This window comes from Trachinotus anak, unplaced genomic scaffold (assembly GCF_046630095.1).
Source record: "Trachinotus anak isolate AG129_WGS33_773 ecotype Australia unplaced genomic scaffold, CSIRO_AGI_Tana_v1 ptg000020l, whole genome shotgun sequence".
NCBI classification, from domain to species: Eukaryota; Metazoa; Chordata; class Actinopteri; order Carangiformes; family Carangidae; genus Trachinotus; species Trachinotus anak.
In genome coordinates, this window is record NW_027273871.1 from 3,168,883 (window position 1) to 3,196,482 (window position 27,600).

At 40.0% G+C, this 27,600-nt stretch overlaps 3 protein-coding genes across 9 annotated transcripts; 2 read left to right on the top strand and 1 right to left on the bottom strand.

Annotated features, from left to right (window-relative positions):
- Positions 1-528: 528 nt before the first annotated feature.
- Positions 529-26,043, bottom strand: LOC139637303 (tubulin-specific chaperone cofactor E-like protein). Of its 5 annotated transcripts, XM_071505906.1 has the most exons (12): positions 25,904-26,043; positions 20,847-20,913; positions 19,544-19,624; positions 18,656-18,814; positions 12,012-12,078; positions 9,610-9,758; positions 9,301-9,455; positions 7,970-8,151; positions 7,427-7,683; positions 7,196-7,322; positions 6,937-7,053; positions 529-3,706 (listed from the first exon to the last, which is right to left on the bottom strand). In XM_071505906.1, exons 6-12 carry the CDS (start codon positions 9,746-9,748, stop codon positions 3,361-3,363), a joined length of 1,323 nt encoding a protein of 440 aa, XP_071362007.1. In that variant the 5' UTR covers positions 9,749-9,758; positions 12,012-12,078; positions 18,656-18,814; positions 19,544-19,624; positions 20,847-20,913; positions 25,904-26,043; the 3' UTR covers positions 529-3,360. The 5 variants fall into 5 exon arrangements, 4 of the variants coding, with proteins under 4 accessions (XP_071362007.1, XP_071362006.1, XP_071362009.1 ...); XR_011694580.1 differs by lacking the exons at positions 18,656-18,814; positions 19,544-19,624; positions 20,847-20,913; positions 25,904-26,043 and adding an exon at positions 13,236-13,312 and having other exon boundaries at positions 529-1,853; positions 1,894-3,706; XM_071505905.1 differs by lacking the exons at positions 18,656-18,814; positions 19,544-19,624; positions 20,847-20,913; positions 25,904-26,043 and adding an exon at positions 16,188-16,249.
- On the top strand, positions 13,970-19,174 carry LOC139637304 (serine/threonine-protein kinase pim-1-like). 3 transcript variants are annotated; one of them, XM_071505910.1, is made up of 8 exons: positions 13,970-15,130; positions 16,222-16,455; positions 16,870-16,964; positions 17,086-17,133; positions 17,268-17,489; positions 17,629-17,806; positions 17,934-18,107; positions 18,667-19,174. In XM_071505910.1, exons 1-8 carry the CDS (start codon positions 15,067-15,069, stop codon positions 18,756-18,758), a joined length of 1,107 nt encoding a protein of 368 aa, XP_071362011.1. In that variant the 5' UTR covers positions 13,970-15,066; the 3' UTR covers positions 18,759-19,174. The 3 variants fall into 3 exon arrangements, with proteins under 3 accessions (XP_071362011.1, XP_071362012.1, XP_071362013.1); XM_071505911.1 differs by lacking the exon at positions 16,870-16,964; XM_071505912.1 differs by lacking the exons at positions 13,970-15,130; positions 16,870-16,964 and having other exon boundaries at positions 16,190-16,455.
- plekhb1 (pleckstrin homology domain containing B1) lies at positions 21,816-27,387 on the top strand. Its single transcript, XM_071505914.1, has 6 exons — positions 21,816-22,054; positions 23,678-23,830; positions 23,982-24,084; positions 24,172-24,211; positions 24,300-24,390; positions 26,857-27,387. The coding sequence occupies exons 1-6, from the start codon at positions 22,018-22,020 to the stop codon at positions 26,988-26,990; spliced, it is 558 nt and encodes a 185-aa protein (XP_071362015.1). The 5' UTR covers positions 21,816-22,017; the 3' UTR covers positions 26,991-27,387.
- Positions 27,388-27,600: the final 213 nt, after the last annotated feature.

Below are 27,600 nucleotides of genomic sequence, written 5' to 3' on the forward strand. Positions count from 1 at the left end.
GAAATTGTTTGTATTTGTGGGAAAAAGGCACAAAAAAAAAAGTGAGGTTACACAAAGACTGGCAGAAGAAATGCTTTTGTGAACATCTGTGTACAGATACAGAGCAGAAAACGATAACGAAATTAGCCCTTTGAGTTCCCACACTGTGTGACATTGAAGTTCTAAGTTGATTTTGTGACGGCCCCAGGGCCTCTACCAGGGCTCGTGTGTTGTGTTGTTACTGTGTTGTGTGCTGTTTTCATGTTGCAGATTCCTGGTCGGGTGGAGCTGGAGGCTAGCAGGGAAGTGGAGGCAGCTGGCCACTGTCCTCCACATAAAGTATAAGAGATCTATCTATTGTTTAAAGTTATGTGAACAGCACAATGAGCTGCACTAAGTACCTGTTGCAGCACAGGGCACAGCAGATAGCACTGAACGCTTAAATAGATCATCCGATAGCAAAAGGTGCGTTTGTTATTTGTTGCAGTTACATTATGGGAGTATAGCTGCAGACTCGATTATCAGCCTCAACTATGAAAAATATAACACTTTTATGAGGTGGAATAATTATAATTTATTTCTTTAAGTGAAATGAAAGCACCATTATACAGTAGAGGAGCAGAAATGTCATTAAGATCTCAAGAAAGCAAAGGAGTTTTTACCATCGAAAATGTCAAGATACACACAAGAAACTACAGATAGCAAACGTGATATAAATTAAACACCATATACTAATCAGCACAAGGCAAACTGTATTAGCAACTATCTCATAGTTTTTTTAATATATATATAATCTTTGTATTTGGTATTACTGAAGGATAAAGGTGAGGGTGACAGGAGAACAAATATTTCAGAAATGTCAAAATTACAAATGCCCATAAACAACTTTGTTTCCCTGAAATGACACATCTCACACACATTTTAAATCAAACCCATCGAGAAATTTCAGAACATGCAAACCAACACGGCGACCCACTTCCGAAACAAAACGTTCATCCCAATACTTCCCATGTATCCACTCTGTCATAATATAGTATAATGCAAATGAGTCAAGACAGAAAAAAAAAAAAAAAAAAAAAAAAAAAAAAAAAAAGAGAAATCTCCAGTCATCTACTACACAAAAACTCTGTGTCAGAGAAGCGATCAGGACAGCACTTAAAGGCTGCCAGATGATGACGGCACCTCAACACATTTTCACATGGTTTTGCTAACACAAGGTTAAACGTAACACAAGGTTTAACGTCATTTGTGTCCTTTGAAGGTAAAATTGGTATAAAAAGTGTTCAAGAGAAACATTTTAAAATAAACCCCTCTGCATTTAAAGCCTCACATCACTTCTCATGAGCAAATGCAGTTGATGTTAGAGTTTTATGCTCCTATGAAGACACATTTGAACTGTACAGACAGAACATTGCTAGAAAACATCTCTGCGTGCACTGAGCAAAACACCAACAGCTTATATTTCATTTAGAGACTCTGATGAGCCTGAGCTGTACCGAGGCTGATGCTATACAAACTTATTGAAAAGCGCTCAGGGTTTTATTAGTATGTCCAATTTCTTGGCCTAAAGCTTTCTATGAGAGGCCACCATAGGCATGTTTCAGAACTCAGCAAAGAGATCCTGGGTTCTAATCTACTGTGGACTGGGATTGTTTGTGAATGAAGTTTTCAAGTTCTCCCCATGTTTGTTCAGGTTCAGTTAACTGGCGACTGCCCTAATCCATGAGTAGCCATGGTCACAGGCCTTTGTTTCCACTGTTCTCTGCCTGACCAGCTACAGCAACTACAGCAAGCACAACAGCAGTAAGCACCATTCTACAATTGTGTATCAACCCAGACAACCAATACATTAAGGAGAAAAAAAAAAAAAATTTCTGGTGAACATTTGTTGTCTTAAAATGGAAAGGTCGGTACATAAAGTTGTGTCCCATATTCACATAAATCTGAAAACCAGTGCCAATATCTGCACTAAAACCTTGTCATGGTAATTTCCTACACAATTATAAAGCATACATTTGTGCCTGTTTTTGCATTTTCAACTCGCCTTTATGCAAAGTTGGATCAGTGATAAGCTTATGTTATTAATAGGTAAGATGTCATTCTGAAGCATGCTCTGCCTTTGTTTAAGTCATTTATATTGTATTTTAAACCTGTTTTCAAAACAGTCATCGTCAATGTCATCCAATGCTAGAGTTCACGACCTCACAGCCTGGGAAACAGCAGACACCAGTAGTGTCAGGTTTGTGAGACGGATGTAAAGGACAGATTGAGGTGAACGGGTGAGGGGCTCGAGCCTGTTGGGTGAACCCATTCTAACCTAAACATAGTGGCAGTGTCTATGACACAGCAGCTGGTGTGTGGTTACCGCACAGACTGGGCCTCAGCGTTTCTCAGCTGCCTCTGCAGGGAGAGAGAGCTGCTCCATTCATGGGCTGGACAGCCAGAAGACCGACAGTAACATGAGCATCACCACTCTTCTTTTCTCTGTCCCAGACCCGAGCTCACCTCAGACTTGTCTCGTCTTTCTGCCAAGGCGCCTTGACTGAGTAACAGCCATGTGCTCTCTGTTTTGTGCATCAGCTCGGGGGTTATCCCAGGATATTTACCCAGAGTCATGTGAAGTAGACTGGTCAGGAAGAAGAGAATGATTCTCATCAGCAAACTTGTTCTGCTTAAATAAAGGTCAGAAACTCAGAGCCTCTTTGAGATTGACATGATCATGAAAATGTAAAAAGAAATGTAAACCATTCTTTTCTTGTTATTTGTAATGCAAATGTGAACTGTACCTTATTCACAAATTCTTGGCAACACCAACATACACAATGTGATGACTTTGTGTTCAGTGAATTCAGATTGGCCGCGGTCATTATGGTTCGTTGTCTGCCACCGTGCTGGCTTTCAAAGAATAGATAGTTTTAGAATGATCTTTTACTCAAAGGCATAAAAATTTCCCTTCAATCCCAATCAGACACCAATTATAAAGTGGTTTTAGTTTTAGAAATCATTGTGCAATTTGCGCTCAATTATAATGATGGCAGCTGTTTTTTCTTTCAGAAAACACCTTGCACCACATCTGGATTTGCATAACCTTTTTCAGAAATGAGATGTAAATTATTTTCTTAGCTCAAGCCACTTTAAGTGTAAAAATGTGTGACTTGTACTCAAGTTATAAATGTTGTGAACATAGAACTCCAATGTGCAAATATACTATTGTATAAGTTTGTTCAATGTGTTGGGCAGCAAACATCTTTACATTCAAGGCTGAAAAAAAAAAAATCACCCCTTTCTTTAATCTTAAAAAAAGGGCTCAAGTCAAAGCTTAATATCCAGTAAATGTCCGTTATCTATAACCCATTAGGTCCCATTCATTTCAAGTCAGACTCATAGATCTGAGGAGCTGCAGCGGCTTTTAACTTTGGGCACTACTAGAATCTCATCCCCATCTCGGATTCTGTAGGAGTGGAGGGCACGACAGCCACACTTCAACTCCTCAGGTCCCAAGACGGAGCACATCTCCCGGTTGATGTAGAAAAGCCTGATCCCGTTGTTGGGCAGTTGAAGGAGAGCTCTCAGTTGTTTCTTTAGGTCGCCCACTGTCTGCTCCAGACGAAGGCTTACTGCCTCCACCCTCTCCCCCCAGCGGACGTCCACCATGGTGCAGCGGGGGCTCAGGTCCACCTCCGCCAGCGGGGCCAGGTGACCATACTTGGACACAAGGACGTGGTACCTGGAAGATCACAGGGCTCACATCAGATCATTGAAGGGTTTTGCCACAACTGTTTGAGAAGATTACTGTGGAGATGTTAAAAAGGCTGAGAACAAGCTCTGTTCATTTGAGTTTATCAAGAGTTTACTGTAACTGTAATTATGTTACAAGATGAAGTAGATTGATGTCAATTCCTGCTGAGACTGGGAGGCACACAGCCTGTCTTAGCATGAGGACAGGAAGAAGGTTGGAGGCAGTAGTCTGACAGTATCACTTTCACATACAGTGAATAAGTGTTTTTTTCTTAATTTTTGAACTTTCCCTTTTGAATTTTTACCCAAAAATAGGTTTGAATGGGGGCATGTTTCCGTTAATTACCTTTCTGTGAATATGATAAAAGGACCAAACAAAATTACTTTAATAATATTTCATAACACTGATGGTAACGAATGGTGCAAAAATGGCATTTCATTGTTGCTTCCTACCTAATACAGAATCCTCTCTTTTGATCATTGTGACCCAGTGATGTTTTTAGTAGCTCTTACCCATTTTCTTTCTTTTATCGCTCTTTCTGGTGGACAGGGTGCCTTAAGCAATGACAGGACGTGTGACATTTTTTGTATACCTTAGAGGATGCAGAAACAATGTTGAGATGTAACAGAAAAATCTGTTTCTATCAGCCTTTACTGCATCTTCTATTACTGATGTGCCAACTTCAACTTCAGCCAAAAACCTTTTTTGCAATATTTCAGCTTTTCCCCCAAAATTCTGTCGTTTCTACTCAAATTAGGTTTTTCTGAGAGTAATCTAAAAATCCACACACAAACAGGTGGATGGAAATGTACCTTGTGTGTGCCTAAGAGGCAGAGAAACACTGCCTCTGCCTCTAACTCGCCGTGAGAAAGCTCTCAGCCACCTCAAGGGAATGCGTTTTTGAGATAAGGACCCCGGAACGATTAAATAAAATCCAGGAGAAAAGGACTGTGCTTTCAGAGCTACTATAACAGCTGGGCCAATCAAAGCAATTTCCCTTCCCTCCCCAAAACTCCTCCACAAAGCCGGTCCCCCGGCCTGGAGTTTCTGGCCAAAACTTGTGGTCCGCCCTGGGAATTCTCCTCTTGGGCCCCAGTGCACAAAGTGCCATTCTAGGGAAAGCCATTTAGCTAAAAGGCTTCATTTAAAGGTGGTAAGCATGGCATAATGGGGCAAATAATGCTGCAGGTGATAACAAGCCAGCATTCCAGATGTCTTTTCCAGCATTCTTCGATAATGGACAGGAAAGTAGCCGCACAAACAACACGTTTTGGAGCTAATTCAGAAACTATCCAGTCCGGATCTCAGCTGACTTCTCTGATGGTGCTTCATCCTACCACCTCCTCTCATTTCTCCAGATCTCCTGTTGAAAGATGACCCGCTTAAAAAGTTAAAATGTCGATTTCCCCTCTTCCCTCCCAGACTGGCCCTCAATAGTCCCTCTCTACTTATTCTACTGGATTCACTGACTCTCAAATTTCTTTTTCAAACCTCTCTTCCACTCTTTCCTTGCAACTAATCCTTCCTGTCCAGCTGACACATTTCATTCTTTATTTTTCTCTTTCCTGGTCCCACAGCCCCTACCCCTTTCCCAGATTATCCACAATTCTCTGTTCATCTTCTCTGTTGAGGTGTATCAGTCTCCATCAGTCTGATATAGGTTTTATGGTTTGAGCCGTTACCCAAAGCCAGAGTCAGATGTGTTCACCCGAGAGGCTGTGACCTAGCCTGCAACGCTCTGATCTCTCAGGGTAGCAGGGCCACCGCCCCATCCGAAAGGAAAGCGGATAGTGGTGTGTTCACTGCCTACTGAGCGTGTCCGACACCCCCATAACACCCACACGCAGTCATGGTGATCCCTAACCTCGGACCTACACTGAGAATCTGGCTCAGAACCAAGACCGCGAATACCACATTTACCAGCAGGAAGGGAAGAAGTGTAAACGTGGGGTTGAACGTGGAGGTTGGTAAAACAAACATATCTGAGGGCCTTTGCATAGTTGCAGTGAAGTGTGAAAAATATCACTTTGTCTTCACCATATTCCAGCTCCATGTGACATCAGAAAACAAATCAATCTCTCAGAGAAGGTGTATATGTTTAAAAAAAAAAAAAAAAAAATCAACCTGTTACCTTGTGTATCAGTTTTCCAATCAGAGAATTCCCGGTACAAAGGACTCATTGAGCAGGGAGAGACTGGTGGCATTGTCTCCCAAAGGTTAGTTTCCCCCAGTCAGCGACTACACCTTCCTTCACAAATCCCTCCCCAACATTCTGCCAAGGTTAAGTGGAATGCAGTCATTGAAGGATTGTGGGCAATTTTTTGACCATTGTCGGGCCCCGAGGAGGGCGGCACTTCCCAAAAATGATATCACATACTGTCAATGTACTGAGGACAAAGGGCTGGTTGTTGCTATTGTTACAACTTCACAGGTGTTCAAAGAGATGTGAGTCATGTAAGTGGATGCAAACTTTGACACCATATTCTTTCCAGTTTGGGTTATTAAAGACTGGCAGAAATATTTATAGAACTGAGACACTGAAACAGAGTACTGATTAAAAAAAATAATAATAGAAAGAAATATGTCAGCAACAGTGGCTTTCAGTGCTGAAATGATTAGTTGATTAACTGAGATGATGAAAATTTATCAGCAACTATCTTGATAACTGATTGTTTAATCAAGTAAAAATGACAAATTTCTTCTCCAGCGTGAGGAGTTTCTGCTTTTCTATCACTGTAAACTGAATATCTTTGGGTTTTGATCAGAAAAAATATTTCATAATAAATAATTATTCAATTAATCCAAAAAAATGATCATCAATATGCAAGACTTCACTTTAAATAATCAATACGCATGATGGAAAAGCATGGTTTATAAACCCCAATACTTATAAATCTGGACCGTGTGGAAATTTTCCCACCGGTGACAAACTTGTGACAACACCAGTGTTACTGATTACACCAGATGTGTGTCGGCTCAATGTCTGTATATCAGAATTGTTACCTCCAGATGCTGCTGTTGCCTTATTAATGGTATCAGGTTCACTTTTGGAATCAGGTTTTTTTTTTTTCTACTGTCAACAAGTAACATCTGAGCGTCTAAAACTCATTAAAAAACATGTGATCCATCACCGAAGACACCCTCCTTCAAAATTAGGTGTAAAGTGAGAAATGTGTGTATGTGTGTGTGTAATACATGTAAACTGTATGTCTGAGTACCTCTCAGGAGGCTCCTGTTCTGGGAAGTCCTGGTAGTACCTGATGAAGAACCTCTCAGCATCCTCTCTCTCCCCAAGAGACACTGCGCTCCCATTCAGCAGCACTACAGATGGCAGCCTGGAAGCAGGAGCAGAGGTCCAAATGTTATGCACATTTATATTTGAACTTGTGGTGGTTACACAGTAAGTAAGTTAACATACTCTCCTGCATGTATATGGCAATGGCGGTTTGATTTACGTGTGTATAGCTTTAGACTCACTGTGCTAAAAGGAGGCTGCGTCTCTCCTGGGTGGTGTAAGGCTGCAGTAAAGGAATCCCCATTGCTTTGACTTCCTCCAGCTTAGGGAAGAAATTCAGCCTTTCAATATCCTCCCATTTACTGAGCCCTGAATAACAGAACACCACAGAGTTTGAGGGGCACAGTGAATATTTGTTTACACCATCCACTGAACATTGGACCTGTTCACAGACTTCATTATCCCTCTCAGACCTGAGTTGTTGAGGTTGATGCTGCGCAGGTTGGGGAAGAGGCGCTGCAGTGTCTCCTGAGCATCTCCCACAGAGTCCACGATGTTGTTGGCCAGCACCAGTGTGCTCAGACACGGGTACATCACACCAAACTTCCTCACTTCTGCCCATTCCCGCAGCTGGTTGTCTGTAATCTGCAGCAGGCGTAGTGACGGACAGGGCCTCTGGGATTCTGACACAGTGTTGTAGCCATTCAGGCACAGGAAAAGCTCCTCCAGCCTGGAAGATGAGGCACAGCGAATTGGTCAAGTTTGAGAAATGTACAGTGGGTACGACCAAATTTTATTCAGATCAAAACTGCATTGGATAAATTAGTATTGTGCTTATTTGGATTGTTTCTTCCATCGGCTCTTTACTCTGAAGTCCCTATATTCAAAATTTACCTGAATTCAATTGTGCATCGGTTTGGGTCTACTTTCAGCTGTGGATTAATGCGTGGTTTCCATCCTTTTAATGACACACAACTGCTGTGATTCCATCAGCAACACAGTGTTTCATCACTTACTCTGGTGTATGTTGTGTGAGCGTGTGCACGGTGTCCCAGCTGACGTGTGTGTTAATTAGGACAAGTCGTCGGACCCTGGAGAAAATGTCGGCCATGCTGGGCTCCAGCTCCACGCCGTTCAGAGGGTTCATGCTCAGGTTGAGGAAGTCCAGGTGAGGGATGTTGGAAACAATGGTGCAGATCTGGCAACCCATATGAATAGAAAATACAAAACACAGAAGAAAAGAACATTACCTATGTACAATACATAGGATTTTCAGCTGTTCGGCTGTGATCAGCTTCAAAAGTTTGAGGAGCATTTTTACAAGATCTTTTAAAATCTTCTCATCAACAGAAGAGGAAAATATAGTAACATTTACAGCCATTCAAAATCCTTCTGGGTTCACCACAGCTTTGTGGTATAATTCTGTTGAAATACAGCCCAAAGGCAACTTAAGCCCAGAGGTTTTTTGGTTTTGTGTGATTTGTGTGATGTATTATTGCACTAATGTGGCTGTGGATGCCAAAAAAAGAAAAGAAAAGAGAAAAAGAGATCTTCACAGTATTAAAATCATACATATAAATAACTAAATCCATCCACGTCATTGTTTACTGGGACATTTGACTAGAACATAGAAATCATTAATGCTATTACTAACACCTGTGCTTTTCATAGTGTGACAAGTCATAATATCTTCTGTGGAACATGCAGACTTTTATGTGTACACTGGAGGAAAAAGCACACTTGGAATTAATAACATTATTACTGGCTGTAATCCATTTCCCAGATATTAGATATTGTGCATGCTGATTCACCGGTGTTCGTTACTGGAGCACTTCAGTGGACTAGAGCGTCATTAATGTTATTAAAGTCAATTTTCTTTGAAGCATAAAAACTGTCTCAGTGGCAGTCCTTTTAGTGAAATCTTTAGCCACAGCAGCTAGAGGCAGTAGCATCCCTCTTTGCACAGATTTATTCCTGCCCCACTTTTTGGCAATTACACATCATATGAGCTTATTTATCTTGTCTCTTCCATTTGCAAAATAAAGTCACAAGACACACACTGTCTCTGATATATCAGCTGATAAATAAATACCACTAAAGGAATGAGGTTACCATTTTTATCTAGCATTAAATTCTACTGATTGTTACTTATCGTAACCTCTCAAATAAAAGCCGGTGTTCAAAGAATGGCACTAAGAGCTGGGCCAGTTGTGACCAGCAGAAACACATGAATAAGACTGTTTTTGTCTGAAGACTAGCTCTGCTTTTGAGAAATACTTTTGAAGTCAAACTCCCCTCTGCAAGATTGTCCTCATTTCCCAGCAGCTAGTATGTGAAGTACACCCACCTCTCCCCAGTCATTAAGCTGATTGTAGGACAGGTCCAGCTCGACTACATGGGCACAGAAAGCTGCGATGTCAGACTTGTCACCAGCTTTACTGATTCCACAGTAATTCAGCACCAGCACACTGGGCAGGAACAGGCGGTCTCCTAACAGGAAAACTGATGTCAGATCAGATTTTTAAGACATTCAGGAGCTTTACATGTTTACCCTCTGTGATACGTCAAAGACATAAACACATGATGACGTAGAGTTGTTCTGACAAGTGGTGTCAGTGCTCATAACCCTGACATAGTCTCCTGCATCGTCTCTTACCCTTGACAGGGGATCCTGGAGGGCTGGGCAGAACCACGACTCCCAGGCCTTGGCCATAGGGGAAATTCTCCGGGTTGTACTTCTCACTGATGACTTGGACAAAGGTGCGCACCTCCTCTTCATCAGAGGATGACTCCATGGTTCCAGCCCTGAGCAGGTATTTAAGAAAGAGACAAAGTCATTACGAGGTCCTGGGGCAGTTATGTGTTGCTCTGTTTCACCTTTGAAATGATAATGTTCTTTAAAAACAGGTCAGTAATACATCAACATATGCTTTCACTCGGGAACTGTGATTTTTATGAAACATAACTCTAACAGGAAGAACTTTATTTCTTGCGGACTATTTTTAGCAGCAGATATGATACTCTAGTGAGTATTTATGGCGACACATGAGATCAGGTCAAAAATAAACTACAGTGGTCATGTTCACGGTGATAAAGGAACATGTTATCCAGCACAGTGGTGCAGCTGGTGTGTTTTTAATAGTAACAATGGAGCTCTACGGCACAGAGGAATAAGCTACAACAAACTTTGGCCCCATGGACAGTACATCCAGTAGTAAAATCAATTCATTGCTGGTTTTGGTCTCTTCGGGGGATTTGATGATAGTACGAAAAATACAGAATATCACCAGGCTAAAGGGTATTTAAACAACATCAAAGTGAGTGAGAATAAAAGTTTTTAGGCATTAAGTTCGGGTCATGAATGAATGAATAATGGATGACTCATTAAATCATACTGTATATAAGGGGCTCCACGGCAAATATTTTGTGTACTTTGTGTCAAATAAATAATATATAGAGCTCTATCTCTGTGTTTGCTGTCTATCTCATCTGTTGCTCTGCCCTCTCTCTTCATTAGCTACAGCTATCTCTTCCTGACCCTCTCTTGCTGCTGGCTGAAGGCTGGAAATATTCAAAACATTTTAATGGGAGAGCTAATCACACTGGTTGGACTGTTCAACTTTACCACACAATTTCTTTAGTGTCTAAACTAGTGGCCTTGTGCCCCCAGAAGTGACTGATTAGTACCACCACTAAAACGGATCATAAGTAGTAGCAGCTGTAACTGCATTCTACAATAATATAACAGTAGCAGTCATAACAGCAGTGTTTGTTTAACAGCTAGTGAAATTAGCCTCTTCCCAGCTAAACAAATAAAAGGGATAGAAAACTGATTCAGAGTAAGAACAACTGATGAGGCTAAACAGACTATGCGTCCATATGCAGGTTTTTATGTGTGTATGTGCTGTACAAACATGGCTGCCCCTGCCAACCAGACTGAGACCACAGTCATCCACTTCAAGCCATTGCACCGGGCCTTGTTGCTCATTTTTGCAGACAGTTTTCTTCTGTGTTTGGTTCTTTTCTGTCCATGTGTTGGATAAAAGTGGCTAAAAATAACCCATCATCATCACGGTATAACCCAGAGGACACAGCAGCAGAAACGTGAGAGGCAAAGCAGCACTGACAGTAGCAGGTGCATCGCTGACACTAATGCACTTCGTAGTGAAGCTGAGCCACCTGTTCCTGCTGAAAGTCATTTTCTGTAGCACTGAAACAATTAGTCCACAAACTGATTACAAAATTAATCGTGAGCAATTTTAATTATCATTTAATCTCTTGAGCAAACTTTAAGGAATATTTTACATTTCCGATTTCTGGATCTGCTGTTTTTCTCTTCTCTATTATTTGTTTCTATTCTATCATTGTAACATGAATATATATATATATATATATATATATATATATATATATATATATATATATATATATATATATATATATATATATATATATGTTGTATTTTTTTTGTTTTGACAGAAAAAAACAATTTAAAGATGTCACCCTAAGCCCTGGAAAGTTGTGATGCATATTTTCGTGTTTTCAGATGTTTTAATAGTTAATTAAATTATTGACTAATGAACATCAAATACGTTACTGCAGTAACGTATTTGAGAGAAAAAGTATAGGACATAGTAAGAATGAAGGTGGTAGTAGTCGTAGTAGTAACAGTACCAATACTGATTGGTAGGAGCAGTTGTAATTAGTAGTGCTGTGAAGAGTTAAAGTTCAGTTTAATTAATAATTTTAATGGATGTTATATTAACCTATTCGTGCACAAGGGTGACTTGCATTGATCATTTTTCCTGTGGTATGATTTTGGGATTATATCAGGACAAATATCCTTGACGCTAATTGTCTGTTCACACACAGCATCCAGGTGCTCTGGACTCCCAACCCTGATCAGCCCTATCAGTTTCAGACAAATGGGATCTGATCATCTTAAACTCAGCCCACCTGAGGTGGTGCGTTTGCCAAACGACTGAGCGTTGCGCCCGGACCCTGTCTGATGTTTCTGTCATAGATCGTTTCTTGTTTCACAGATCTTCTGTTTCTTACCTCTGATGTAGCAGAGACCAAAGGAGAGGCTGTTTTCAGCAGCACGTCAGCTCACATGCCTCCTCCCCTGATGAGGGAAAATGTTGATGAGAACTTTGATGATGAGGATGATGAAGCAGAAGGGGCGTCAAAAAAAAAAAGAGCTTAACAGATTTTCGGAATTCAAGAAAACTAATTTACATGCATGTAAATGTAAAATGTCTTTGACAGCTTTGTGGTATATGAATGGAAGAAAAACTGCACAGGAAGACAGCCTCTACTCCACATCAAAGGCAGAGAAACGTGCATTTTGAGGCAGAAGGAAAGAGAGTGACAGCTGGTTCCTGATAAAGGCAAGCAAACAACTGATACTGGAGTTCAGTCCAGCCCAGCATTACCTCATTCAAAAAGGTCTGATAAACATATGTCAGCCTAGCCTGATATTCTCCATCCATTTCCAAACCTGCCCATATAATGTTACCACTGATAACCCTTTGTTTTTGTTGTGAAAGTCCCGGAAAATGCTTTTTTCATAAAAAATGACCAACTGAAGAGTTTCCTCTTCAGCCATAGTTCACTTCGTCATACAAGTTATTTTTCTTTACATTAGTTAAAATTTGTGTTTACATCTACTCGCTACTGCCCTCCGCGGTAAACTGGCAACAAATGCCAATCTGAGTTAAAGAGTAAACATTTTCCAGAAAATAACAAACATAATTAATTGTTTAATTAATGCCGAATTCAATGATGGCCCACAAAGATTCATAAAACCTAAAGAGTTTTACTGTACCTGTTGCATGCATTTGGTGACAAGCAAAAACATTTCAAAGAAACAGATTTCGCAATAGGGTTCGGCGGAACATTCAAGCCACAGACCACGGCACGTTTGGGGGGCTGTTTATGACCGAGGCCTGGCAGCGTAACGTCGTCCGTGCAAAAACCAAAGACGAGAAAAAACAAGCTGGGACTCGACACTTTAACAGCAGCCGAGAGGGTATTTTTATTCATTTCATGAGCACAAAGGCTAACGGGAGTACTGTCAACCTCGAAAAGCTTGCAACACGTTAGAAATACCAGGTTGTGCAGCGGTGTGGCTAACTTTACCTTCACACATCGCTAAAGGTAATGAGATTTCGGTGGCTGCTAAAATCTAGTCATCGTGATGACCTCCCACCACCATCATATGCAACTATTAATGGTGTATTTTGTAACTGATGGTGTATATTTTGAAACAGTTGCACTCACCATTCCCGGAACCCCCTTGGTGTTCTGTTTGTTTTTGTTGTTCTTAGGTTAGTTGACAGTTTAAGACACGCCTACTCCACCGGAAGTGACGTTATTTAAATGTCTTTTTTTTTTCTCCTCTCTCTTTTTTTTTTAAAGTGTACTTTTCTTTTCAAAACGGGACACAGAAAATAAATGAAGCATCCACACGTTTAAGTTATTGGCAAAAAAAAAAAAAAAAAAAAAAAAAGTAACCCAGAAGTTTCGGTTTCAAGAATGATTTCTGATGAAGCTGGAAATATTTTTGACTCCAGCCAACTGCACTAGATCAAACATTTTACAATACAAAACGATCACTATAATAAAGCTACTGACTAATTATAAAACTATTATTACTTGTTCCCCTGCAGTGTAAACTTATAATAACACATTATAATGTGTAACTGTTACTACTACGGCTACTGGTTCTTTAAAGCACTTGAGATACTTGTCATCAAGCCTTACAAGGGTAAAGCATAAAGCCTTGTGAGTACCTAACTAAGCAAGGATGTGTTTTATTGCTTATGATTTTTTTTATAATCTTTCTTCTTTCAAAAAAATACAGTCTGACGTTTAGCTGCAGGCAAGTATAATCTTAATTTACAAATAAATTAATAAATGTAAAACAAAAACTGCACTGCCTCTGAAATGTGAAGCGAAATTAACAGTCTACGTGAAAATGTTTGTGTAATGCTGTTTGTTCACTGTTTTTGACAGTCTTTGTAAAGTTTATCTTGAATTTTTAACTGTAGCAGACAGTAACTCATGTAAAATGATGATCTTCTTGATAATTCAATTTAAATAAAAATAAAATTCAAGTTGGCTCATTTTGTTACTAATTTACAAAATATGGTTAATGATCTATAAAATTAAATTAGTTCACAGAGGGATGAGTGACATATTTCCCAAAGGAGAGCATGACAATGTTTTAAGAACCAATGCAGTGTACCAAGATAACTATAATATTTGTACATGTATCATTAACATTAACACTCTGGTGTTAACAGAAAGAGACCCCTTCATAAAATGAGGCCATTTCACGGGTAATTTTAATACAATTACAATGACAACAACCTGTTTAAAATCTGGAACTGAAGCCATTATGTTTTAACAACAGAAATAATTTCATCTTTAATTTGTTATGGTTAATAAGTGAAAAGAGAAGAAGCTGGATCAACGGTTTCCATTGTTTGATCGGAACAATGTGTTTGTCTGAGACTGATTTAAATTCATCCATTTTACTTCATCTGTCCAATGTTTTTTTTAAATTTAGAATAATAGGCCTGTGCAGCAAAAATGCTGCGTGGGCAGTTTTAATGGAGTAGAATGGGTGTCCCATATGCTGCCACCAGATGGCAGTCACATATACAGTCTATGGTTTAATAAATGTGATGCTCTTCTTTACTCCAGACTTAGCAAACTCTGTACACAACCTATGAAAACACCATCATTAACACTGGATCACATTTTAAGTGTTTTTATGTGAAAACTCAAATCTTAATATAAGTAAAGCTGTCAAATAAATATAGCTAATTAATAAAGTATTTAAGAGTAAAGAAGAATAAAATAGAAATATTTGTGTTAAAATGCCTAAAAACTGCACTCAGTACTTGAGTAACTGTGCTGTGAATATTAGTTTTTATTTTAAAAGTATTTTTAGCATTTAGCTTTGATTAGCATTTGATTAGAATCCCCTCAGTCTCCAGAACACAGGTTTGTCATGTCACCACATTCTGCACAGAACACAAAACTCTCATTTACCCAGATACACTGAGGCTCTCACACAAACAAACATATTCACTTATTGATTACAATGGCCTCCACGTATACAAGAGGGCTAAATCCTGTTCAATCTCCAGCCTCTGCGAGACATCTAGGTAAGTGTGTAGGTACTAAGAAAAAACCTGCCCTCCCTGATTCCCTGTTATCAGCTGTAGGCACTGATTTATGGGGTGTGTCTGAGCGCCCACACTTATGGTCTCGAGCACTTCAAGTTGATGCACCACCAGGTTGTAGGCAAGTGTATCCCTTGATGCATTCTTTCTCCTTAATGAGAACAATATGATATAATTATTGAATATATCCTTTTATCAGTATTTTATAAAATAGTTCCTTACTTCCTTAAAAATGTAATCAGAAAGAAAGCATTAAAACAGTACATGTTGTCTCATGTACTTTAGAGTTATGTGCATCTAAATAACATAATTTAGTTGCTTTATTAATTGTATTCTATCCTCTTTTATGGTCATCTGATTGTAACGGTAACTTCTGTAAGGCAAACTCAATTCTGCCATGTTCATGCCTATGCGTGAACCATTTATCATCATTGATCAATCAAGCATGTTCCTGTGGTCTTAACTTCCACTGTGGCAATTACTGGAAAACCTTCACACAAATAGGTACTTGACTACTGGACAATACGTTATGTGTAGAGTATAATGCAGTCCAATGCAGAACCACCTACAGCCTCAAAATGTTCATAGAGTTTAGTCAACTTCTGTCTCAACAAAAAATTAATAATGCATTTCATGAAGCTAGGTTTTTGTTGAAGGATTTGCAAACAATGTATATTGATTTCTATTTTCCTGGTCAGTGACTCCATAGCTCAGATTACTGTTGTTGTGCCATAAACATAAGTATATCAAAGCAAGCACTGAGACTAATAGGAAAGGCACTAACAACATTATAACAGCATGTCCCCACACTCTGTGACAGTGCGACAGTGAGGCACAGTGGACAATATCAGGACCCGGAAAGCAGCTGAATGGAACTCAGCCATCAATAGTTTTATTTTAAATTATTGACAGCTGGTGACTTTTTTTCTACTGTGACACGTCAAAATGTGAAAATGGCCTTTTTTCCTCAAATGGACCTTTGCTCTTATCGAACAGAGAGGTTATTTAATTTTTTTATAGAAACTAACTAACTGCGTACCATTCAGTCAGCAAGTCCATTTTCCCCACTGCAGGTGTCTCCCAGGATGAGGCCAGGACAAAGAGGAGCAAGAGGAAGAAGGGCAGCTGTGACAGAGAGAAACCCGGGGCGAGAAGTGTCAGCAGCCAAAGCTCTGCAGAAGGTCAGAGGTCAGATAAGACTGCACCTTCTCTCTCACAGGACATCAGTCACAGCCTCAGGGACCCTTCATCTAAAAGAGGGAGATGTTCCCTACACAGCGACGTCACGCCATCAGGGAACAGCATCAGTGAGTTGATAATGTGAAAACAAGACTAAGGTCACGTGCAGACCAACAGTAAAAACTGTAGCAGTCTAACTCACTTCAATAGAGAAGTCTGTCAATGCAGTGGGGTACCTATGCAGAAAGGATTACTTTGTAACATGAATGGCCTATTTCTACTGTTTACCTCACAATCGTCATGAGAAATGATAGTACAGTTGTCGCCGAATGACTGTACAAACATTCATGGAAATAAATCAAATAGTCTGAACCGTGGTGAGCCGACAGACCTCGATTGCATTCCCTAAAAACGTCAACAAAATATCCACCTCTACAAAGGGTTACTTTAGGATTAGGTTTTAAGGATGAGGTTAAAATTAGGATCAATTTTAGGTGTGAAGTTAGGGTGTAAGAGTAATCACAGACATTGTCTGTATGTAGCTGATTTTGATGCCAAGTATGAGGAGCTGGAGCTACTTGGTGAAGGAGGCTTCGGTTCAGTGTATGCTGGTTTCCGGATATTGGACGAGTTACCTGTGAGAGTGGCACACACGCACACACACACGCACACACTGTCTTGCACAGACAAACACATACACACATACACAGACACACTCACCATATACTCAGAAAATTACTTGTGTTTCTATCTTGAAGGTGGCTATCAAACACATTCCCCAAGAACTTGTGAAGCGCAAACTACTGGTGAATAACATCTGTTAAACATTTCCTTCACTTCACTCAGTTCCTAACTTTATTGTCCTTCCTAATGATTATTGATTTTTTCTGATCAGCCTGTGCAGGATGACTCTTGACCATTGCTCCCTCATCCATTTCAGATGATAAATGGGGACGTACATGATGTCCCTGTAGAGGTGGTCCTCATATTGAAGGCAACAGGTGGACCAGAGTCGGCAGGGAGCTCTGCAGCCATGTACCTGCTGGACTGGTATGATCTGGACCAAGAGCTGATCCTGGTTCTAGAGAGACCAGTCCCCTGTGTGGACCTCAGACAGTACCTCAAGGAAAAAGGAGGCTCGCTGCAGGAGCATGAGGCTAAGGTAAGCTGCTGGGAGTTGTGTGTGTTTCTGTGCTTGTATCAGGTGGATATGATGAGAAGTTTTAGGAGGTGATGGTCCCTTTATGTTGTGAGTCCTTTCACTAATCTGTGTCCCTGTATTGCTCTTCTCTTTCTGGCAGATCATGATGCAGCAGCTCGTGGAAGCAGCCATAGAGCTTCACTCGAAACAAGTCTTCCACCGGGACATCAAACTTGAAAACATTATAGTAGAAACAGGCCCTGACGTCCCGCGTGCTCGTGTAGCTGACTTCAGCTGTGGCTGCTTCGCAAGGAAAGGACATTATCACCTCTTCTCAGGTACGATGCTTAGCTCCTGCTGCTTCACTGATTTATTGATGTCTGGAAGAAAGTACTGAACATTTAGAAGAGCTTCTTAATCTTTTCGTCCTCCTTTTTCCACTGTCCCACTCCGTCTCTATTCTAGGTACCCCTAAGTGTGCCCCTCCAGAGTGGTACATGCATGCACGCTATAAGGCCCGTCCCACCACGGTGTGGCAGCTGGGAGTGGTGCTGTACGGGATGTTGGATGGACACCCATCATTTGACACCCTGAGGTTCCTCCGCAACAAACTTCCTATCAACAGTGAGCTGTCGCAAAGTAAGCAATGTACACGCTCAGTTTGAGTATAGGGAAGCAGCCACATTGGTCTATTATGTGTCTCTATTTGATTATCAGTGACATGTGTTTGACGTCTTGACTTGCAGAGTCAGTTCCCTGTTTTACTTCACTTCTTAAGAAATATTCTTATGAAAAAAAGCCTTTATTGTGTGATGGGTTTTTAATTTCTTGTACATTTTACTTTGTTTTGTTTGGATGTTTTACATTTGACTCATGTGATGCACTTTGTTACTTGTATTGAAAAGTGCTATACAAATAAAGTCTTATTATGATTATGTCCTGAAGGTTTAATGGTCCATCAGACTCCATTAGAATTCCATTATTACTTTTTCTGGATAGTTAGGTGTCAAAATACATTTACACAGTTAAGAGACACTGGAGTTGGAGATGTTTTTGAGGATAATATCTGAACATCAAGAGGAAGCTACAATGAATATATTATTGGACTAGTCATGAGTCGACTCAGTACAATCAAACCAAATCAACAGACAAATATAATTCCTCATGAATGACAGCTTGTCACTTACTTTGTGTACAGATTGTCAGGAGTTGCTGCAGATGTGTCTGTCTAAAGTCCCAAAGCAGCGTCCCACCCTGGAGCAGCTACAGCACCACCCATGGCTCCAATAACACAGCCCTGCATCTCAACCACGGGATTAATGTGCCAGTCCTGAAGCCGAGTTTACCTAAACAGCAGTGACAGTCCACAGACAATAGTAAATTAAATTTTAATTTTAAAAAGTGCAGATGACAAAAACTGTGCCCCTCTCATTTTTGCTTAGTTTGCCACATTCAGGCCAGAACCCTGAGGTTCTAACCCCATCTACAAACAGTGAATGTTTCATTTAACCATAATCTCTCTCTAACTGAAACCAAGCAAATTGTAGTTGCCCTAACATAATCACACATTAACTACAGAACATTTCTGGAACAGTCAGGACAAGTACGCTTTTTCAATTTCATGAGTTTTGGGTTTATTTTTACTTTGCAGTCTTTATAGATCTGCATGTCATAATGCTCTTTTTAAAATAACTGTTTGATGTATTTTCCAGCCTTAAAGAGAAGAAGAGAGATTAGGATAAATAAGACCAAAAAACTCGCCTTTGACTGATATTGTTTGTTCCTTTTATATCAACACGTAAATACTGTTACAGATTTTAAACTGTAAAAGAAAAATCCAGTTCAATTATACATAACACACAAGACTGAACGAAAGAATAGGAATAATATTGTACTGCATGCCTTTGGCTGGGTAGTGAACATTTTTTGGTTGAACGCAACTAAAGTGTTGCTATAGTAGTATTTTATGTTTTTGTGTAACTTGTGCACAACATTGATGAAATGATGTACAACACAAATACATGTACCAGATTTTAGGGTGTTTCAGCTAGTGTCATAGTTGAAAACAGACATACTTGAACAGGTTTTTCATCAACAGGCAGAGACAAAGAGCTGGAGAGGAGCGATAACTCAGGGTCAGAGAGCTGCCATATCAACTGAAAGAAACAGACAAAAGAAAAAACTATAATTTAATTTTATATTGACACCAATATCAAATATGGTTTCAATGAAACAGGTCAACTATTCCTAGCACTTTGAGTTGTCTCTGGGGTTACAATTAAATGATTTAGTGAATGCATTAAGCTATTAAGACACTGCCAAACTTAACATTCAGCACAAGTCAGAAAAAAAACCTGCAAAGTACACACACACACACACACACACACACACACACACACACACACACACACACACACACACACACACACACACACACACACACACACACACACACACACACACACACAAACTGTCTTCAAGCGAACCAACATCTCATGCATCTTTCCTTGAGGTGAACCGCATATCTAATACTAAAATTTGTCTGACCTGCAACAATCAGAAGCAGTAAAAGTTTAGATTTTCCTCTCTGATAGCAGCAGCAGCTCTTTCAAAGATTAAAGGACCCCCCCTCCCCCCTTTAGTAGTGGTGATCAGAGCTGAGCCACTGCCCTTCATGTGTTCACAGGATGGCTGAGGCAAAAGGCATCATCAGCTTAATTACATGCTTCTCTCTTCATCTAACATTTCACCTGTGCACTGATTCATCTTTTCCTTTTTCCTTCATGAACCAAAAGCAACCGGTTAAACCAGTGTTACACATTTCTTTAATGGTGTTTTTAGCTCCAGTTGCTAAAAGTTCATTAATAAGATATTTTACATTTAGAAAAACTAAAATCAATCAATCTTTGAATGAAATACATGCAGCAAGGGATGAGTAACACCAGGAGCTCATACATCATGAACAGCAGACTGCAGCAAATTAATGTAGCAGAACGAACATATGTAAGTATGAAATGTAAATCTGTCAGGTCTGGCCGCTGCCCAATATGCCCACAGGGTTCGATACGTTTCCATACAGACTACATTATGTCAAATTAAATGCTTTCTAAAGCCGTCTGTTTGAGGAACTCTGGAAGAAGATGATGGAGGCAGATCACAAACGCGCACCTGCCACCTCTTCCGTTTTCTCCCAAGAGTCTCCTGTATTTCAAGGTAAGGTCCTGGCGCCCTCCCATTCTGTTGTTTCTCCTGGGAAACATCATACATGGATCCATGCTTGTGGTGGGTACACCATGTCTGATGTTATCCAAGTTGCCAGACTTTACATGACACAAGCTCGACACACAATCGACACACATACAAGCAATTTCAACCCACCTGTTACCACAACCTGGCAACCAGCAACCAAATTCCAGTGTAGTACGCAGGCAGGCAGGACATATGACTGCAGAATTAAAATAATTGTTATTAATTACCAAGTTTAGTAAAATGTGTTAATGTTATGTAATATTTATCTAATGATAGAGGTTAATATTAATTGGCATGTGATGTATTTAAAAATCTTAATGAATCTTGTTATGTAGGCCTATTTATTATGTATGTATGTTATGTATATCATTTATTTATTTACTTTGAACCCCCAACCTGAAAATAAATAAATAAATTGATGCAGTAACTAGTTTGTAGTTGGAGGACATTTTTGTCCTCCAACTACAAAAGCAACATGAGGGATTCATGAAAACAAAAGCACTCTCTCCTGGAAGACCTCTATACGGATACACAGCAGGTGGCCAAGCTGGTGCACCTGCCTGATACATTTACCACAATAAAACAACCCCACTGCCTTCAAACTGGCTGGCTTCATGGAAAAACAAAAGTAGAGTTTAGGACAAGGTTATGACAATGACCACAAATGTGAGAAAACACTGCTTGTACCAATTAAGAAATGTAAACGTGATCAAGTGACTCAGCTGACACAGGACAGTCTAGTGTTTTCTCTACAGGCTAGAAAAGGAAATGATGTCATCAGTGTAGCCCAGAAATCCTGGGAAGACTCTCATAACTGACCTGGGGACAACAATCAGGCTAATCCTCAAATTGTTATTTCAGTGCTGGGATTAACTGACAAAAGCATGTTAAAGATGTGCAGAGAAATGAATGGGACAGGGCTCATGAGTTCAGTCTGTGAACATCTAATAAGAGAATTCAGCTATATAAACTAAGTATGGCTCATGGTGTGAGGGTTAGGAAGAAAGAATCAGTCCAGAAAGAAGGAGGACGAAGAGACAGGATGAGGGGGCGTGGCCAAACATTCTCCTAATCCAGATTGATCCTGTGAGTCAGCCTGTGTCCCGGCCAGAGCCAGAATAATCTACCAGTCCCTCACCGTCTGTGGACAGAGGGAATATAAACAGAAGCAGAAGCAGAGGAGGCCTTGGAAAGGGAAGAGGAGGAAGAGGTCTTGTAAACACTTAAAAATCTAAATTTCCTTTTGTTTGGATTGAAATCATCATCATCGTTGTCATCATCATAACTGCAGCAGCTAAAAATGGCGCTCCTGAGGTCAGGCTGGCTGTGGAGACAAAGTGAGTGGACATGGGATTTTTACTTTTTTTTTTTTTTGTTTTGTTTCTAAAGCTATCAAGGGGGGAACTGCGGGTTTGACTGAGAGTATAAACCCAGACTCTTATTTATTTCAATTTTTGCTATCAATAATTTCATTTTTAACTTTGGGGTGTTTTTCTATTGTTAACTTTTGGCAGGCAACAGTCTGGGCTCTGCAAACTTCCTAAGGGTATTTGTATTTCTGGACATTTTATATTTTATTACAAAGTTGACAGGAAATAATGGGAGAGCGATGAGTACCAAGAAGCAACAAAGGCTCCTGATGAGACTCGAACCGGGGACCTTGTGGTTCGCAGTCTGTGCCTTAACCTCTATATAGGCCACCAAGGAGCTGCATTTCCTAACAAATTTATGGATTAACAAATATTTAGATGAAAAAATATCTATTAATTGAGCATGAAAACTATCATAAGCTGCAGCTCTAATCTGATATGATACAAAGCATGAGAAGCCCCTGAAACCAAAACATCACATTTTATAAAACACAAACAGGTGAGAAGGATGTTTTTTTTTCCTCTAACTAGACCATAAAAAATATTCATAAATTCTTCCTAAAAAGGGACATTTTTTTAAAGATTTTTTTGTAGTATAAACAGTATGGATCAAAACAGAGGACTGGTTAATAGCAGACTCTCTCTGCTACTGTGGTTTTTGCAGATCATACCTCTGAGGAGCTACTGGATCAATGATTGTGTTCTCTGCTTTGTTTTAAGAGGCACTCCTTTTAAATTTTAAAATACAACTGAGTGAAGAGAGTAGACGGACATGTTGGATGTTGCAGGAATCAACTATTTTATCTGCCAGTTATACAATGATCTCTCCAACCACTTAGCAAGCAACAGCTTATTGTATGCTCTACCAATCAAACAATACTAATACAATACAATACAATTAAGCTCAAACATATAATTAGCATTCCTGTACTCATATTGACCGATATATATCAGCCTTGTCGATTCTATCAGTTCACTTCCAATATGAGCAGCGTGTTGCGTGCGATTAAGATTTTACCCACATGCTGTATTTCTGTATTTTACAATATAAAATCCTCACCTTAAGTTTATCATTCAGTATAAACTCTGAGCACTAACATGTCTGGATTTCAAACATACACTGAGTTAAAAGTGCACCTGTTACGAAACCCTAACCTTTGTAATTTATAATCCCATTAATTGTCCCTGGCCATGCCTTTAAGTGGCTTACACAGTTAGGCAATGGGGATGTAACTGCTGGAAAAACACTGCACACACACACACACACACACACACACACACACAAAGAAAAAGAGTTGACAGATGTGAGATTACAGTATAAGGATGTGATCACACCTTGAGCTTGTTTTTGTTATTGAAACACGATGATGCAATGCAACTTATCTTTTTCCATTTCTTCATAAAAGTTTATATCACCAGTGGAGAAACCGATACACTCCTATTAAGGTTACTGATCATAGCACTGACTCAACAATTACTTAGTCTCCTCTCAATCTGAGGTCAAAGGTCAATTTGAGAACTTTTTAATTAACTTCACAGGCCCCTCAAAGACAAACAGTAATGCTGCACTGTGACGTGTCCCTTCTCTAGCTTCTGTCCTAAAACGCTGGAAGTTAAACTGGTGTGACCTCTGGATCGACGGGAGCCTTTGCTTCTACAAGAGTGACAGCAGGCGGGAGCTGGAGCACCGCGTCAGCCTCAAGACTGCATGTGTGGACGTACGGTCGGGCCTGGAGTGTGGAGGTACGGGAATATGAGGACATTTGATAAAAACAGATGTGACCATGGTGCAATCACTGTTCCATCACCTTACAACTACTCAAAAAGTACCAAACCTTAGCACAATGTATGTTAAAGAGAGTGATGACAACATGCTCCTTTAACTTGCATGCAGGTGTGACTCCACCAGAGAGTAATCCCAGGGAGAATCTCATTGTGGTTCAGCTCAGGGACGGATCCACAGTCAACCTATGTGCCAACAATGAGGATGAATCTTTGTAGGTGCTCTCACTTCACTCTTGTCTGCCCTGCCTCCCCTTCACATCTGCCCATCAGTTCCTCATTCCTGTTCATTTCTTTTTCAGAGCGTGGAAACTGACTCTGCTGGAGACCAGGAGAAACCCGGTGAGTGATCCGCGTTCTCTGTGAGGCCTGAAACATGATGGCGTTTCCACTCCACTGCTAAAAACACTGTTTCCTTCCCGTGCTGTAGGTTTTCACGTACGACCCATATGATGACTCCTACCAGGCCGTCCCCCTCAACAGCTACCACACTGTCTACATCACACCCGGAGCAGGACCAGGTATGTTACCATAGTGACGCAGGATAAACAGAAGGCTCTGATTGATGTGAGCTCTCAACATGAACCGATTCCCCGTTGTTTTGCTTTTGGCATGATTGTTATTATTACTATTATAGATGGAAACAAGTCACAGTAGTAGGGAGGAGTATTACTAATAGTAAGCAAGGCTGTAGCCATTGAGGGCACTGAGGTCATGTCTTTAGCATTTCTGTCTGGGATATAGAAGGCAACTGCCAGTGGTGGAAGAAGCATTAAGAACATATCTTTTTCTCCCAAGTAAAAGTACTAGTACAGCAATTTAAAAATACTCTATCACAAGTCCTGCATGGAAATCCTACTTAAGTGCAAGTACATAACTCAGCAAAATGGAGTTTAAGTATCAAAGTAAAAGTACTGGTTTGGTGACTGATGTATGATTATATATAACATCATTATTAATACTGGAACATTGATGTGTGATCAGCACATTCCTGCTGGGGATGGAGCTAGTATGGACTGCTTTATCCACAGATAAATGTGAGGGGTCATAAGATGATTAATAAAAGAGTTAAGGAGAAAAAATTAAGGTTCAGATCTACAAATCTGTTTTCAGTTTTTAGTTTTGTCTCTAATGTTTGATTTTTGGTGAGATATTAGATTGTTTGAACAATTAACCGAGAGGTTTAGAAGGAAAAATTCCCAGTGTGGTGAAAAAGCTAACAACTCATACATCTGAAATGTGACTGTGACAACACGCTGCTTTATGTAAGAGGTCAGAAGCCAAGAAGGTTGGAACCCACTGGATAAATCTTTAACAATGTAAAATATATTTTTCATTGAGTAAAATCTTCAAAAGTAACTCGTAACTTCAGCTGTCAAACAAATGTAGTGGGGAGGAAAGTACAAGAAGTACAGGAATTGTTCTTAGTTACTTTCCACCATTGGCAGTTGAGTAGTGTGTGTGAGATTTTGGGGGATAGTCATCTGAGGAGTTACAGTCAAACACATGGCGAATAATTGAAGTCAATTCTAGTATCTGTAAACTCAACATACTTCACTTTGACTACCTCTGGGACAATAAAAAATAAACAGACAAAGTCAGGAGGCTATTTTCCCAACAGAGCCTAATTACTGGAAGTGTGGGAAGGACTTCAAAGCAGCATTTAAACCTTCATGTGGGAAAAAAAGGCAAACAAAGCCTCATTTAACTGAACAAATAAAATATGAGAAATCATGACTTCCAAATTCCTTCCTGCTGCTCTGGTAGAGAGGACAGAACTTCAGTAATTCAAATGAGAGTGTATACTGTAGGTTTTTTTCATGTCTGCCTAATTGCAGCAATTCCATTTCTAAGCACTTTTTTTTTTTGGAAGCTTATGAAAAAAAGCTTATGTTAGAATTAATCAGAGTGGAGAAAACTCAGGCCACTTAAAAAAACAATGATCGACAAGCGTGAAAATAGTGCATCCATTATCCAGACAGCAGGTCCTGTAAGTCTACAAGCAGCCAGCAAACGTCCATGTGATGCTTTTACCTTCAGTCGGCGGGTTGTGGCTCATCCTCCCCTGTAGATGTAGACGGTGAAATGCAGGGACGATTTGCAGCATTTCTTTTTCTTCTTTTGTGCGCCCACGTTCGCCTTTCAAACTGCACCTCAGCTTAGGCATCTCTCACAATCCTTGAGTCTCTTTTTCGCAGTTTTACCTCCTCACAGCTGCTCCGGAGACGAAGCCTAATTTTATTGTTGGAGCGTTCGATTGGTGTCAATGAGCGTCCTCAGCGGGCGGTGCACTAAGTAACTCATTTCACCTATCGCAAGCCACAATAGCAACAATAATAACAGTAACATGTATAAAAATAATGATAAAGTAATGTGTATTCTAGGCTATGTTTTATATTAGTTCCTATGATGTGGGAAACAGGTAGATACACCTGCTCTGTAAAACATATCAGGCCTAAAGCATTGCTTTGTACACCTGAACTTTTAGATTTAGGTCAGTTTTTGATTTTGTGTGTAGTGTATATATATATATATATATATATATATATATATATATATATATATATATATATATATAGACATAGGATCATTTTTACAAGCCAGAACAATCCACCACACTTAGTTAATGTGGGACTCACTAATCCAGACTCTTGCTGGTACAAGTCAAACAGAGCATCTGTTTTCTATCCTTTGTGATTCAGAACTTACCACCCCGAGCTCCTCTCTTACTTAAATTTAGACATATGGATCGGCCAACTACTGGAAGAGGTAGAATCACCAGCAACACCTGTATAAAGAAGAAATTGCTCAGAGGAAGGCCACAAGCGGAAACGTTGCTCTGACAAATAAGCTTTTCTTTGTACTACAAGTGTTACTGCAGTTTTCACATCTTCAGACTCCATGTTGTGCCAGAGCTCTCTACTCCGGCTCAGCCAGCAGCTCAACAACAAACATGAAATGTGTCTTCCCTCTGTCTTTCCTCTCAGGCACCCACCATGTGGTTGTTCAGAGGGACCCGTTTGATGCAGTGGCAGAGCAGCTAGCACTGGGATTACTGGCAGGTATGGCAGCAGGAGCAGCCATGCGATCCTTCCTCTGGATGCCCTTCTTTTTCTGCTGAGATGATCTCTATTACTGTCACGACAACACCGCACAAGGCCTGTCTGTCCCCGTGGAGAGACAACCTGTCATCAGCATCTGTAGGAAGGCTTTTACGTCATCTTTTATATCATCTGTTTTCAAATCATAGCTGCTGTAACAAACAGCTGCTCATGTGATTGTTCCGTTTTTTTTCTTGTGTGCTGTTTTGCATATAAAACATATGCTGAAGAGGATGCTGTGTAATTATGTTCTTTTTGCTTGTAAATACGGTACTCTCTATCTACCCATGAACCTTTGCAAAACAGGAAGTCAGTTTTGTATCTGAATGTTCATTAATCTGCTGCCTGAATTTTACACTTTGCAAGCTTAACAAGGTGTGAAGCCTTTAGCAGAAAATAAATCAATGTATCAAAATATTATTAGGAATGGTGATTTTGTTGCATGACGGGTTACAAACAGCAATTAGCTGTAAATACTTATTTTGAAATATATTTTTTCCAACTCAAGGTCCACTAATTAACATTTCCCAGAGCTCTCAACCATATTACATAGTCTCCATCAGCAGGTGGAGCTTACTCTGTTGTCATGGAGATGGATTTGTGCCATTAAGATTTCATCCATAACACTTT

Excerpts from the sequence above, each read along its gene's own strand:
- LOC139637304 (XM_071505910.1), top strand. The coding sequence starts at position 15,067 with ATGGCCTCCACGTATACAAGAGGGCTAAATCCTGTTCAATCTCCAGCC. Across the intron at positions 16,965-17,085 it reads GGATATTGGACGAGTTACCT|GTGGCTATCAAACACATTCC; the intron begins GTGAGAGTGGCA and ends TCTATCTTGAAG. Across the intron at positions 17,134-17,267 it reads TTGTGAAGCGCAAACTACTG|ATGATAAATGGGGACGTACA; the intron begins GTGAATAACATC and ends CATCCATTTCAG.
- plekhb1 (XM_071505914.1), top strand. The coding sequence starts at position 22,018 with ATGGCGCTCCTGAGGTCAGGCTGGCTGTGGAGACAAA. Across the intron at positions 24,085-24,171 it reads AACAATGAGGATGAATCTTT|AGCGTGGAAACTGACTCTGC; the intron begins GTAGGTGCTCTC and ends TTTCTTTTTCAG. Across the intron at positions 24,212-24,299 it reads TGGAGACCAGGAGAAACCCG|GTTTTCACGTACGACCCATA; the intron begins GTGAGTGATCCG and ends CCCGTGCTGTAG.
- LOC139637303 (XM_071505906.1), bottom strand. The coding sequence starts at position 9,748 with ATGGAGTCATCCTCTGATGAAGAGGAGGTGCGCACCTTTGTCCAAGTC. Across the intron at positions 7,684-7,969 it reads CTCACACAACATACACCAGA|GCTGGAGGAGCTTTTCCTGT; the intron begins GTAAGTGATGAA and ends CTCATCTTCCAG. Across the intron at positions 3,707-6,936 it reads GAACAGGAGCCTCCTGAGAG|GTACCACGTCCTTGTGTCCA; the intron begins GTACTCAGACAT and ends GTGATCTTCCAG.